We start from the raw sequence: 14,373 nt of genomic DNA, 5'->3' as shown, positions 1-14,373 counted from the left end.
GTTAAAGCAGAAAACTAGAGGTAAAGACAAAAGAAACTCCATGGCTAAAAGGAGGATTACAGGTCGTAAGAAGGCGGCAGCTTAAGGTCTCTTTCTGATAAATAGTTCCATAGAATAAAGCCAAAGCTGCCTGGGTTTAGGAAAACTCTACTATGCTGCTCAAACCATACCGCTCGATTTGACTGCTTGGTTTTTTTGTACCGAATGATGAAAAAAATGATTTTAAATGTATTGATGTATTTTTTTTAAATATTTAAATATATTAAAAAATATGAATAGAAAAATTTAAAAAAAAATCTAATTTTAAACTAACGGTAACACTGTGCGGTACTATATACTCGGGACGCGGAGTAACACCGCTCCTGGGGTTTATATATATACAGGCTAGGGCAAGCAGCCTCCTTAATTTGGATCATCGTCTCTTTCCTTGGAAAAGTTTAATATTCCTCTTTCAAACTCTCTCATGATTCTTTCTTTTTACCCTTTTTAATGTTGGTAATCTAAATGGAGAACTTCTACTAAACAGTTTGGGCATCAAATTCAATATGTTTGTTAACTTTGGGTACTGTAATATTTTGGATAATATATAGGATATTTTACAATATTCAAGTTCATGAACTTAATCCAGAATTTGGGAGTTATTTTTAAAACTTAATAATTACAATATTATAAATATATGATCATTTATATATATATATATATATAGATATTGATTTAGTTTTTTCTGCTAGCTAGCTAGCGTGCAGCTGATCAATAATTAATTATTTTTATGTTATGAATTAGCATGATCACTTAATCAAAGGAACATTAAGATCATCAGATTAATTTGTACAGTCGTTCAAATATTCTCTCTCAAGTTTATTCTTTTTGAAAAAAGTAGTCAAATTTAAAATCCATTTAAATAAATTATTTTTTTAACTATAGATTCAAATTTTATTCACAGGAAATACGTGGGACTTGTACATATATATGACTAGAACTGTATCTAATATTACTATTAATTAAAATTATGAGAATTAATGTTTTAGACTTATCATCCACACATCACACACCAATATGCATGTAATTTATTACACATTAATATGTGTCTTTAAATAGAGAAAAAAATATATTCATCATCTAGTAAGTAGGATATGATAAATATATAGAATTTTTCTAAAATTATATGAGTAATATTAGAGAAAAGTTACTATAACAGTATATATTTTATACTCACTACGTGACTGTTTTTAGTTGATTATTTCCAACACTCACTTAGAGAGATGTGTAGTATACATGATGCCACATCATATATGTAAAATGATCAATACTTTCAATAATAATTTCTATATATATTTATTTAAATTATATATATCCCGTCTAATTCCAATGAATTCAAAAGTACATTACGTCGTACTTTTGAATTCATGTGCCGTTGAATTAATAATTCGTTATCTTATAATAGAAAAACCTATCTAATTAAAACAATCAGCAATATTCCTTCGATATCTTTACATTAAGGGTGCGGCTACTCTGCCGCCCCAATTTGACCGCTGGGCATACCGCCCAGCGTGAAAACTTTTTTTTCTTTTTTCTTCTCACATTTTTTTAACATATTTAAATATATTTAAAAAATAAAAAAAAAATATCAATACATTCAAAATCACTTCCTTAATCACTAAATAAAAAAAAAAAAAAAAAATTAATCAGCAGTCAAATAGAGGTGTCAAATAAAATGGGTATAGTAGTATTTTCCTTACATTAATTAATTAGTAACATTTAATTCAGAGTACAATTCTACGTTAGGTCGAGTTTTTTCGAGAGCAGGACTCTACGTATAATATAGATAGGTATGTATGTTGTATAGACCTGATCTCCCGCCCCCGACGTTGAACAGTCATTATCGAACTTGATCATCGAAAATCGCGCTTGAGCACTTCGACTCTTTTTCCAGCCAAGGACTCTACAGTCTACTCTCTCACGCGCTCCTGTTGTTCAGTTATAATCGAACTAGGTTTCTAGAAATCTATCAGGAACAGAGTTTCTACCTGATTCAAGGAATTTATGTGAACTAGGTTTCCCTTTTGCCTATAAATATTCCTGCCCTGTGATCATGTGATGCTAATCAAGTACGTACGTAATTGCTAGCTAGCTAACTGGGCAAAGCAAAATGGCGTTTTCAAAGCTTTTAGTTTTCTTCCTCACGCTCATCGTTTTTTCTGCGTTCCAAGAATCCGCTTTTGCAACAAAACAAGTAAGCATTGAAAATAGCTCTCATGATCAGAGTAGTAGTACTACTTTTCCTTCGTTGAAGGCATGCATGGAGATCGCCTAGCTAGCTGATTTTCTTTCTGCACTTTGAAGTTTTCTTTTTGCTTTTTCCGCATGATCGTAGATAAAAGTACGTATTTTCTTCTTGTTTTGTTGTGATGTAGTCGTATATAGTGTACCTCGGATCCCATGCACACGCTCCAGACGTTTCTGAAGCTGAACTAGATCGGGTGACTGATTCTCATATTGAATTCCTCGGATCATTCTTGGGAAGGTATATATGCAACTTGCATGGTATCTTGATCTACGTTAATTTATGATATTTTTGTGTTTTCATATCTTAAACCAAAGGTTTTGATTCGCTTCCATGCAGTCATGAGAAGGCCAAGGATGCAATTTTCTACTCGTACAGAAGGCATATCAACGGTTTTGCTGCTAACCTCGAAGAGGAAGAGGCAGCTGAAATAATGAGTATATAAAGATCACAGAACATATCATGTTCTCCTCAGTCTCTAATTTTGTTTAAGAAAATACGTCATGTTAATCACGATCATGTTAATCAATTGCAGAGCACCCAAAAGTCGTGTCGATTTTCTTAAACCAAGGAAGAAAATTACACACAACTCATTCATGGGAATTCATGTCGATGGATCAAGGGGGTGTGGTTCACTCAAGCTCCTTGTGGGAAAAGGCCAGATTTGGTGAAGACACAATCATCGGAAATCTTGACACTGGTAATGAATTCTCTCTCATCAAGTTTCTTAGTCAAGTGTTGTTAATGTTCTTCTTCTTCTTCTTTAAGTCAAATGTTTCATGTAGTACGACATTTCTTTGAATTTATGGCACTGATCATGAAGTAGTTGTTATATATGTATTCTAGGTGTTTGGCCTACATTACAGAGCTTCAGCGACGAAGGTTATGGACCCATCCCATCAAAGTGGAAAGGAGATTGTAGAAATAGTCATGGAGTCCACTGCAATAGGTCTGATCATGCTCTGATCTTTAACGGCTCAATCGATGTTTTTTTACCATATTTTCACTTTAGAGACATCATTCGCTAAGATTTGTACATTCAAATTATGCACTCTATGAAGCAATATATTGCGAATTAATTATAATTTTTCCTCCTTATTGGGTGTTTGATTAAATGCGCGCAGGAAGCTAATTGGGGCGCAATACTACATCAAAGGCTTTGTCGCCTATAATGGGGCAGTCAACTCTAGTACTTTCGAAACTGTAGTTGATGTTGAAGGACATGGTTCTCACACGCTATCAACAGCAGGAGGGAATTTCGTCCCTGATGCAAGCATATTTGGTGTGGGCAATGGAACTGCCAAAGGTGGTTCCCCTCGAGCCCGAGTGGCTGCCTACAAGGTCTGCTGGCCAGGAGACTCAACCGGTGGATGCTTTGATGCTGATATTATGGCAGCCTTCGATAGGGCCATTCATGATGGGGTTGACGTCCTTTCTTTGTCACTCGGTGGCCCTCCTTCTTCGTACTTCCAGGATGGCCTTTCAATCGGCGCATTCCATGCTGTTAAGAAAGGTATTGTCGTAGTTTGCTCGGCTGGAAATAGTGGGCCATCTCCTGGAACTGTCTCAAATGTTGCACCTTGGTTGATAACTGTTGGAGCAAGCACCTTGGATCGACAGTTTCAAGCTTTTGTTGAACTCCAAAATGGGCTCCGACTCAAGGTCAATATCTTTAATTCTATGCGTTCCTTGAGATCAAAAAACTTGCTTTAATTACTCTTTTATTTTTGCCACTTCATTTGTTTGCCACTTTCTGTACTCCTTCAATATAGGGTACAAGCCTGTCTAGACCTTTGCCAGAAGGTCGATTCTACCCACTTATAGCCGGTGCACAGGCTAGGGCTGAAAATAAATCTGCTGTAGATGCGTAAGAACAAATCGTTTCCCAGCTGATTTTCTCTTTGAATTCTGTTAATAAAAGCCTCAAACTGAAGCTTGTGTTTGATATACTATGTGATGAATTATTGCCAGTGAAATTTGTTTGACTGTGTTTGTTTGTGCTGTGCATGCAGTATGCTGTGCAAGGATGGAGTACTGGATCCTAAAATGGTAAAGGGTAAAATTCTGGTCTGTCTGAGGGGGGGAAATGCAAGGGTTGACAAGGGACAACAAGCAGCTCTTGCTGGTGCAGCTGGGATGATTCTTTGCAATGATAAGGTCGATGGTAATGAAATCATTGCCGATCCTCACGTGCTACCGGCATCACATATTAACTATAAAGATGGTCGTGCTGTCTTTGCCTACATCACTTCCACTGAGTATCTCTCTCTCCCTCTCTCTAAACGGTAAACAGCTTTCTTTTTTGGTCAATTTCCTCATAAATTATATGAATCAACAGTGACCCAGTGGGATATATAACGGCCCCAACAGCAGCACTTAACATAAAGCCTGCACCATTCATGGCAGCATTCTCGTCTAAAGGGCCTAATACTATTACACCAGAGATTCTCAAGGTTTGGCAATGAATTGAACATTAATTATTTTCTATATATGTCGATTCTTTTGGGATGAGCTCGCATTTAAGGCATTTTCATATATATATATATATATATATATATAAGTTACGTACTGATTGTCATGGCTGAATATTTTTCCTTCGACACCAAGCAACCAATTAGCTAGGCCATGACTACCTCATTTACACTATGAGATTAGTACAGCTTGTTCTTCCAGTACTGCAATTTCGTGGTATCGATCTGTAACTGTATGTTGTATATTTTCATTTCCAACTAATTTCTCTAAATGTTCAGCCTGATGTCACTGCACCTGGAGTGGATATCATAGCTGGCTTCACCCAAGCAATAAGCCCGACAGAGCTACCCTTTGATAATCGTAGAGTTCCTTTCAACATTATGTCTGGCACATCCATGTCTTGCCCCCATGTTTCTGGAGTTGCTGGTCTTCTTAAGACTCTCCATCCTTCCTGGAGCCCAGCTGCAATAAGATCTGCGATCATGACAACCGGTAAGGACCTCGATCGATCTGTGTTCAGATCAATTCGATCTCTTGTTCTTGTTCTTGGGTTTGCTTGGATGGTTTGTTTAACCATTTTTGCAACCATTTTTTTCTGACAGCAAGAACAAGGGATAACACGGTGAAGCCAATGCTCAATGCAAGCTATGTGAAGGCAACGCCATTCGAGCAAGGCGCCGGCCACATCCGACCAAACCGTGCCATGGACCCCGGCTTGGTCTATGACTTAACCAACGACGATTATTTGAACTTCCTCTGCAGCCTCGGCTATAACCAGACCATTGTTGAACTATTTTCCGATGTTACTTATGAATGTCCCAAGTCAGCCAGTCTTCTGGATTTCAACTATCCCTCCATAGCTGTCCCAAAGCTCTCTGGAAAGGTGACTCTGACTCGGAAACTGAAGAATGTTGGCTCCCCAGGTATCTATGCAGCTCGTGTCCTAAACCCAGTTGGAGTTTCAGTCCATGTGGAGCCCCACATATTGAAGTTTGAGAATGTTGGAGAGGAGAAGAGCTTTATGTTGACCCTGGAAGCCGAGGAATATGGTCTTGCTCGAGACTATGTTTTTGGAGAGCTAATTTGGTCGGATGGCAGGCACTACGTGAGGAGTCCAATAGTAGTTTCTACCGCTAAGAAGATGATCAGTTGGAAAGTATGATGGATGGAGAGGATCAGTCTAATTTAGTTAGAATTAGCATGAGTCAGATATTATTTACTAATTACAATCTCTTGCCATGCTTTTTGGCCAGAACATGAATGCTAGAGTTAGAGATGGCCATTTTGTTTAGGGTTTTAGATTAAGAAATGCTACGGTCACTAAGAGTCTTATAAAATCTCACGAACTCACGTACGTTAGATCTATTTTATAATATTAAAAGTAATTTTATAATTTAAAATTATGTTAATTTGTTGATTTATTTTTATAGAATAATTAAAGCATTTCTCTTTAAAATTTTGTCATGTTAGAGTCCAATTTCAATTTGTTAAGTTTTTTTTTAAATTAATTAAAACTACTTTCGTGTTACCGTTTTCTTTATTATTTCTAGAAGAGTAATGCTCAGACAACACTCTTATCCTACTCTCATCTACTATATAAAATATGGCTCTTATCATTCTTGGATCATCTTTTATTTTTTTTCAAAAAAATCTACTAATTAATTGACAATGCCACCTTATTATAGTGGAATGAAATTGAGATAATGGTACATATAGACCGTAGAACTTCCCTTTCTAAAATTATTTGGTGTTTAAGATAGACCGATAGTGTATAATGCTAGTCTATGACAAAGTGGACACAACATGTCGCAATTTCATTGAATTTTATTATTTTAAAATTTGAAAAAGTTGAATTATTTATTATATTTTATATAAAAATTAAAAAAATTATAATAATTAAATTAGATGAATTGAGATATATTTTGTATCCAAACAGAGTCAACTGAAGTTACAGATCTAAAAAAAGAATAAAATTGAAGTTTAGGGAGCTGGGTTTAGGAATGCCGGGGGGATGTTGAGGACGGGGGTGAATGAGAGACGTAGGGAAATGAGTCAATAAAATGAAAAAAAATTAATTAACGTGATATAGTACCACGTTAATTTGTGAAATTCCTTTATATCTCTAGCAACCATATGAGTAGAAACAAATAAAGTTATTACTTCGAAAGTTATACATGCAACTTGGCTGTTTCCCTGTGCAGCTGTAAGCCTGTAAAGCCCTCATGCAGCTGGAACTTTGCTGTCCTTGGTATGTTCTATCTATTAACACTGTTTAAGCTTTTCAAATTTGGATTGAATCTTGATTTCTTTTCAAATTTTGATTTGACCCCTTTTTAAAACTTAACATGCAAGGAAAAAACAAGTTTGATATTATTATTATTTTTTTTTTTGAAAATTTAAAGACCATACTCATTCATTATATTTTGAATTAAAGTCTATTCATTAGAAAAAGACATTAATTCAATGATAAAAATAAAGTTGAAATGAGCAATTATTATATATTTGTAACTCAAATCAACACATTTAAGTGGTTTCACCATTAAAACAATAAAAAGAAAAGTAGTATTTTACGTATTTATAATTTTACGTACAAGTCTCATTTTGTCAACTTTTTTTTTTTTAAATTCAAATACTGAATTTCAAGTTTTATAATTTTTAGCATACTAATAGCAAACACGTGGATAAATGAGTTTTTTTTATTTATTATAAGTTTTCATAAGTATAATTAACATTTTATAAAATGAAATTGATATTTAACAATATCCATAATGATTATGTACTCAATATAGTATAATATTTTATCCATTGGGTAACGAGAAAAGATATTTATAATAGTGAATTATGCAACCGCTGCGTAATCGTTTTGAAAAGAATGAATAAAACATGTGATCCACATGAAAAAAAAATTAATTTTTTAATTATAGACCCTACTCTTTTTCAAAGCGATTACTCGGCGTTTAAGTACTGCACGATCGTATATAGAATTACTCTTAGGTAAGGCTACTATGTCGCCCATACATTTCTTTTTTCTTTTTTTTCACATTTTTTTAATATTTTTAGATATTTTAAAAATATAAAAATAAAAATACATTAATATACTTAAAATTACTTTCTTAATTATTAAATAAAAAAAAATTGACAAACAGTCAACTATGGAGGTCAAACATTGGCAGAGCTTTTCCCTATATGTTTTTGGTTGCTATAATCTTTAATATATTTTAGCATAAAATTTGTAGTATGTTTTTAATTAGAAATGTTATTTTATGTTGAAAGGTGGAGGGAAGAAATTTTAATTATTCACTATAATCATTAATCCATCTTATCCTCTAATTAGCTTTATAAGACAGAGTGGAACGATTTGACAATGGACTCAGCTAAACTCGGTAAAGACGCGTTTGCCTCGCTGGAAAACTCTTCCTTTTCTTTCTTCCTTTCCTTCCTTCCTTCTTTCGGTTTCTCTCCCTCTCTCTGCTTGTATTTTTTTTTTTTCGGATGCTTTCCGTTGGAACCTGAGCAGATATATCGGAATTCGAATTCCCAAAACCGAAAACCTTTTCGGGGATTCTATCCGAAGGGACTTTGAAGATTGGAGTGATCTGTGTGTGTAGCTCGCCCGAGTGACGACGGAATCGAAATGTCATACGCTTACCTCTTCAAGTACATCATCATCGGTGATACCGGTATTTTTTTTTTCTTTATCATTCTATCTCGAAATTCGATTTAGATCTTGTGAATAGAATCGATGTATTCTTTCATTCAGAATGGATCAAATTCCGTGTACTCGATTTCGATCTGGTTGTGATTTCTCTTTTGATTCGAGTTTGTTTGCTTGTTTGTTGGGCAGGAGTTGGAAAATCATGTCTTCTGCTACAGTTCACGGACAAGCGGTTCCAGCCAGTGCATGATCTAACCATTGGTGTGGAGTTTGGGGCCAGGATGATTACCATTGACAATAAACCCATTAAGCTTCAAATCTGGGACACGGTTTGTACTTCTTCTCTCTTTTCATCCCCGCTTTGCAATATCAGGGACTTAAATTCTATAGATAGTTGCTGTAGATTTTAAATTGCACACGTTTTTTTTTTTTTTTTGGAAACTTATTCTAATTCAGACCCTAGTGTAAATTATTGGAATTGGATGCTGTTGAAAAGATAACGCCTGGTTGGACTTTTAGGCAAACTTCCAGATAAAATAACTAGTTAAATGGTATCCGGGTCCATTATCCAAACTTCATTTTGATTATTGTAATGAAATTGGTTGCTTCTTTCTTAAATATGTATATAAGTTTTATTTATGGATTTTTTTTTTTTCCTGCTGTATTGCTTCAATTTCTATAAATTTGTTGAGGTGTTCTGTTTTGCACCTCATGTTATTGAAGTTTTAACTGCTAAAGTTTTCTTGGAAATATTCCAGGCTGGTCAAGAATCCTTCAGATCTATTACGAGGTCCTATTATAGAGGGGCTGCTGGTGCATTGCTTGTATATGATATTACCAGGTATTGCTTCCATTTCAATTTGAGCTTTCATTCGAATTATAGTTTTATACAAAAAAGTTAAACTTTTCAACTTTGTGCTATAAAGTGAGCTTTTCCCTCGTTGCTGAGGGAATTAAAAATATGTTGTTGTAAAACTCTAGCATAATGCGATTAAACAAGTTCCGTGTAGGGACACTTCTGAGAGTGCGGTGCACGGGACCAGAGTTTGCTCTGCACTCTGCAAGAGTGGGTCCGAAGGGCTTTGCCTTGGAGAGGTTACCCGACATATGCAACATTTAACTGGATGGTGATTTTATGATACTTCACTATTTTCAAACATATAAGTCATCTCATCAGAATATTTGCTTTGCCCTTAAAATCTCTGTACAAATTGGTGTTTTGCAAAATAAAATCAGTATTGGCAAAGAAAGTAGGATGATAATTCCATAATATAAAGGGGCAAGGCTCTATAGGTTCTTGCCTGGTTTAACAAAGTGTCCTTGAGCAGATTTTAGTGTCTGACTAAGATAAATGTTGAAGTGTAGATAAAGAGCTTCTGTTTTTATTGTTATGTTTGATCATTTGTGCTTTGTAGTTGAGATAAGGCATTGGGATGACGGTTTTGATTGTTTACTCAGGAGGGAGACTTTTAACCACTTGGCTAGCTGGCTGGAAGATGCAAGGCAACATGCAAATGCAAACATGACTATAATGCTTATTGGTAATAAGAGTGATTTGGCTCACAGAAGGGCTGTGAGCACAGAGGAAGGGGAGCAGTTTGCAAAGGAGCATGGGTTAATTTTCATGGAGGCCTCTGCTAAAACTGCTCAGAACGTTGAGGAGGTGAGAACATATTGAGCTTTTATGTTTGAGAATGTACTTGTGACAAAAAGTTGAACGATATACAATAATTGAGGTTTGGTTTGTTATCTTAGTTTCTGACAGTAAATGGATTTGTGCAGGCATTTATAAAAACAGCTGCTACCATTTACAAGAAGATTCAGGATGGAGTTTTTGATGTATCAAATGAGGTATGGTATTGTGAGTAATTCCTTTAGTCATTGCCTGCTACTCTATTTTGCATCCTAATGTCAGAGATATGGTATTGTGAGTAACATTTTGCTTATTGGCATGGAAGGAAGTTTATGCTTCCAGTAAGTGAGAAAAATCCTTGGCAATGACGCATACATGAAAATATGCATTGTAATGTAAAACCGGTGATAGTTGTAAGATGGTGTGCTAATCCACTAGTCTGGTGTTATTTGCAGTCTTATGGAATAAAGGTTGGATACGGTGGAATCCCAGGACCATCAGGAGGCAGAGATGGCTCTTCTTCTCAAGGCGGAGGCTGTTGCGGTTGAAGTAGTTTGAGATCTCATATGCTAAACCGAAAGCAATATATATATTTTTCTTGTGCTTTCTTGTTCTTCCCTTTTTTCTTTTTCTTATGGGTCTGAATATTAGACCCCCACCCCCGCCCCCTTTTCCGCTTGTTTTATGTCCAAAATACGAGATATTTGTATAATGATTCATCCTGATGTCTTTTCTATTCGAATGTAAATTTAACGGTTGTTTCATTCATTAATAGGTGTGTTGAAAAGGATTATGAAATTGTGAAAATGCAAGGAATGTACTTTCTTCTTTAATGATGATCTACATATGAGTCGGGCTAGCGTGTTGTCCAGCTTTGACCGCTTGGCGTGCTCGCTAACACAAAGTTATTATTTTATTTTTATCTTCTTTTATTTTTTTAATATATTTAAATATTTTTAAAAAATAAAAAAAATATACTAATATGTTAAAAGTTACTTTCTTAATCATTAAATAAAAAAATAAAAAAATTTAAATATATAAACAGTTAAAATGAGGAAGCAAACTCAGGCGGTATAATAACATTTTTTATCACATACATGGTATGCTGATGCTGGGTGCTTTTTACCGTTTTACACAACATGGGTTCTATCAAAAGCCATCTGGGTTGTGGCTGATGACCTGCTGTATTCATCTGTTCTGTGTAGGTCGATCATCATACGATCAGTTAATAGCAGCCAATGCATCTTGCTTTTTTCTTCTAACCAGAAAAGGCAATTAGAACAATGAAAAGGTAGGAGATAATAGTTAAAAATTAAATAAATTATTATTTTTTAATATTATAATTATTTTGAATTTGAAAAATATAAATTATTTATTATATTTTATATAAAAATTATAATAATAAGATGAGATGAGATAATTTATTTTTTTAACTCAAATAGACCTAAAGATATCAATTAATTGATTGTCGATCGAGTCATGAGATGAAATGAATGGGAAGAGATACATGAGAGATTGATAAAGATCATGTCTTGTTTTGAACACAATCCAAAAGACCAAAGGGAAGGATTGGCGCGTGAGCCGGCCGGAGGTGCATGTCCGTCACCGGGAGTTGTGAGTGGATTAGAAGATGGATAAAGAAAATGGGAAGTGATAGATGGGATGGTGGTGGTGGTGGTGATGATGCCAGCAACTTTGCATTTCATTCACTTTCTTTCTTTATGTTATTATTATTCGAGTTTTACTATTTATCATTTTTATAAACCACATTTTTTTTATTTTTTAAAATATTTTTTTTCTTAAACTTATTGAATTCTTCTATTCATTATTCACATACCACACATTTGATAAAAGAGAAAATAAATAAAATAAATAAATAAAAATGTGGTGTATAGGATGATGAATATAATTTATCTTATTGTTTTGGGTAATAAACAAACAAAACAATCAATCAAAAACCTCGTAAATAATTATATAAACTTAACTGTCAATAAGGTTTATGTCTCCACTTCACATTTCTCTCGATTTCCATTGCCAAGCACCAAGTCTCTCTCGGTGAGATTGTGACTGTGTCTGTGGCAAAAGAAATTAATTTATTTTGAAGTTAGGAGTATCTTATAGATGCATCAGAGTAAAAGTAGAAGTAGAAGATCGGTGGGATGGTTAATGCGAGTTACAAGGAAATAGTAAACTATTCTCGGTCCATTAACCCATGTCGTCGCATAATTAATTTGGAGGTGTGCTACGTCCACAGCTCTTAGCTTCAGCTAGAACTACTGTTAGGTAAATTTTTTTTTTATATATATATTTTTCAAAATTTTTAAATATTTTTTTAAAAAATTATAATATTATTAAAAAATATTTTTTTAATCACTAAATAAAAAATCACAGCAATAGAATAGAGCGATAGAAATGAACAATAAGAATAGCATTTTCCATTAATTTGAGTATTTGGACGTTCGACTTCGATAATGTTTACATTAACGCATAGGGGTGAGAATCGAGCGGTCCGGACCGAAAAAACCGACCAGACCGGTCCAGACCGAGAGGGTCCCAGTCCGGTCCGGTCCGAATTTCGTAGGACCAAATACATTTGGTCCGGTGGTTTTTCGGACCAGACCGAATAAAAAAAATAGATATAATTTATATATATTAAGTATATAATTTTCATTTGACCAATTAACCTAATCCTATCACTAACTCACTATTAAGTAATTATTAACTAATACTAATATTTATAATTTTATACTAATAGTAATATTTATAATTTTATAGTAATGCTAATATTAATACTAAGACAAGTATTATATTAATAGTCTAGACTCTACTTCTAGACTCCAATATGGTACTAAAAAAAATATATATATATATATATATATATATACACTAATAGTCTAATACTAATACTATTAATCTATTATATAGTTATAACTTATATTAATCATGATTGATAATACCTAATCAATATAAGTCTATAGTATTAATGTATTATTATATAATATATAGTATTAGTAATAGTATCACTATATCATTATAATATATATGTATATTATATACACAAACTATAAGTCTATATGCAGTAGTAACAGTATAATAGTATAATTTATAGTATTAGTATATAACTCAGTGACTCATCATTAAATAATTATTAACTAATACTAATATTTATAATTTATACTAATAGTAATATTTATAATTTTATAATAATAGTGTAATACTAATATTTATACTAATACAAGTATTATATTAATAGTCTAGACTCTACTTCTAGACTCTAATATGGTATTAAAAATATATATATATATATACTAATAGTCTAATACTAATACTATTAATCTATTAAATATATAACTTAAATTATTAATGTATTATTAATATTAATGTATCAGTATGAATCATGAGTATTATTAATGTATTAAATTACTAATGTATTAGTATCACTATTAATACTGGTATATTCTATAGTTATTAGTTATTTAGTATAAAGCAAATTAAGCAATTACAAATATTTGTAATTAAGTAATTACAATTTACAAATATTAATATATAAAGAAAATTTTGTATAAAATAATAAAACAATAATAAACACTAAGAACTAAGAACTAAGAAGCCAAGGCCCAAGAAGCCAAAATGACATCGTTTAGTATAAAACAATACCAAACGACACCGTTTAAGTCCAAGAATGGGAGAATTTTGAAACTGGTTTCACGCAACTAAGTTTTTTTTTTTAATAAACCGTCTGTTGAAACGGCGTCGTTTCAACATTAGTTTTGGACCTTTGGTCCCTGTCCCCCCCTACTTCCTCTGTTCCTCAGTTCGCCCCCCTCTCCCCCGAAAGGCAATTTTGCGAAGTGGGAAGGAAAACCCTAGCCCCTCTCTGTCGCATCCCCCCCTCCTCCAGCCCCTTGGACTGTCGGACGCCTCCCTCCGTCGCGTTACTTGCATATTTTGGTACTATCTCTCTCTCTCTCTCTCTCTTTTATTTTCAATTTTGATGGTGTTGCAGCGTTGCTTGAGTGTTGATTTTGGTTTTTAACTTTTTATCGCCGATTGTGATTTTGGTTTTTATCGCCGATTGTGGTGACTCAGTTTGTGGTTGTAGACTTGTAGCTGTATTTTATTCGAACTTGAAGTACAATGAAAGTTTGTAATTTTCAATTTATTTGATTTTAGATGTGAATCTGTGACGGCCAAGTTTACAAAAGTAAATTGTCCAAAATATATATATACATACACAAACACATGATAGTTTAATTTTTTATAGTATATATATACATGGTATACTCATATATATATATAGTATAAACGTACATATATATACTCATATAT

At 33.6% G+C, this 14,373-nt stretch overlaps 2 protein-coding genes across 2 annotated transcripts; both read left to right on the top strand.

The window, feature by feature from the left end:
- The first annotated feature begins 2,149 nt into the window (after nt 1-2,149).
- LOC109003609 (subtilisin-like protease SBT5.4) lies at nt 2,150-5,918 on the top strand. Its single transcript, XM_018981821.2, has 11 exons — nt 2,150-2,233; nt 2,415-2,524; nt 2,624-2,721; nt 2,820-2,984; nt 3,131-3,233; nt 3,409-3,946; nt 4,057-4,151; nt 4,297-4,542; nt 4,623-4,737; nt 5,035-5,248; nt 5,359-5,918. Exons 1-11 carry the CDS (start codon nt 2,150-2,152, stop codon nt 5,916-5,918), a joined length of 2,328 nt encoding a protein of 775 aa, XP_018837366.2.
- A 2,201-nt stretch (nt 5,919-8,119) lies between these two features.
- LOC109003635 (ras-related protein RABB1c-like) lies at nt 8,120-10,877 on the top strand. Its single transcript, XM_018981868.2, has 6 exons — nt 8,120-8,436; nt 8,601-8,740; nt 9,170-9,252; nt 9,870-10,074; nt 10,194-10,262; nt 10,500-10,877. Exons 1-6 carry the CDS (start codon nt 8,391-8,393, stop codon nt 10,590-10,592), a joined length of 636 nt encoding a protein of 211 aa, XP_018837413.1. The 5' UTR covers nt 8,120-8,390; the 3' UTR covers nt 10,593-10,877.
- The last annotated feature ends 3,496 nt before the right edge of the window (nt 10,878-14,373 follow it).

The sequence above is a fragment of the Juglans regia genome, chromosome 4 (assembly GCF_001411555.2).
Source record: "Juglans regia cultivar Chandler chromosome 4, Walnut 2.0, whole genome shotgun sequence".
In the NCBI taxonomy this organism is placed as follows: Eukaryota; Viridiplantae; Streptophyta; class Magnoliopsida; order Fagales; family Juglandaceae; genus Juglans; species Juglans regia.
Note: the sequence above shows the minus strand (reverse complement) of the source record. Positions and strands in the feature narration are given on the sequence as shown.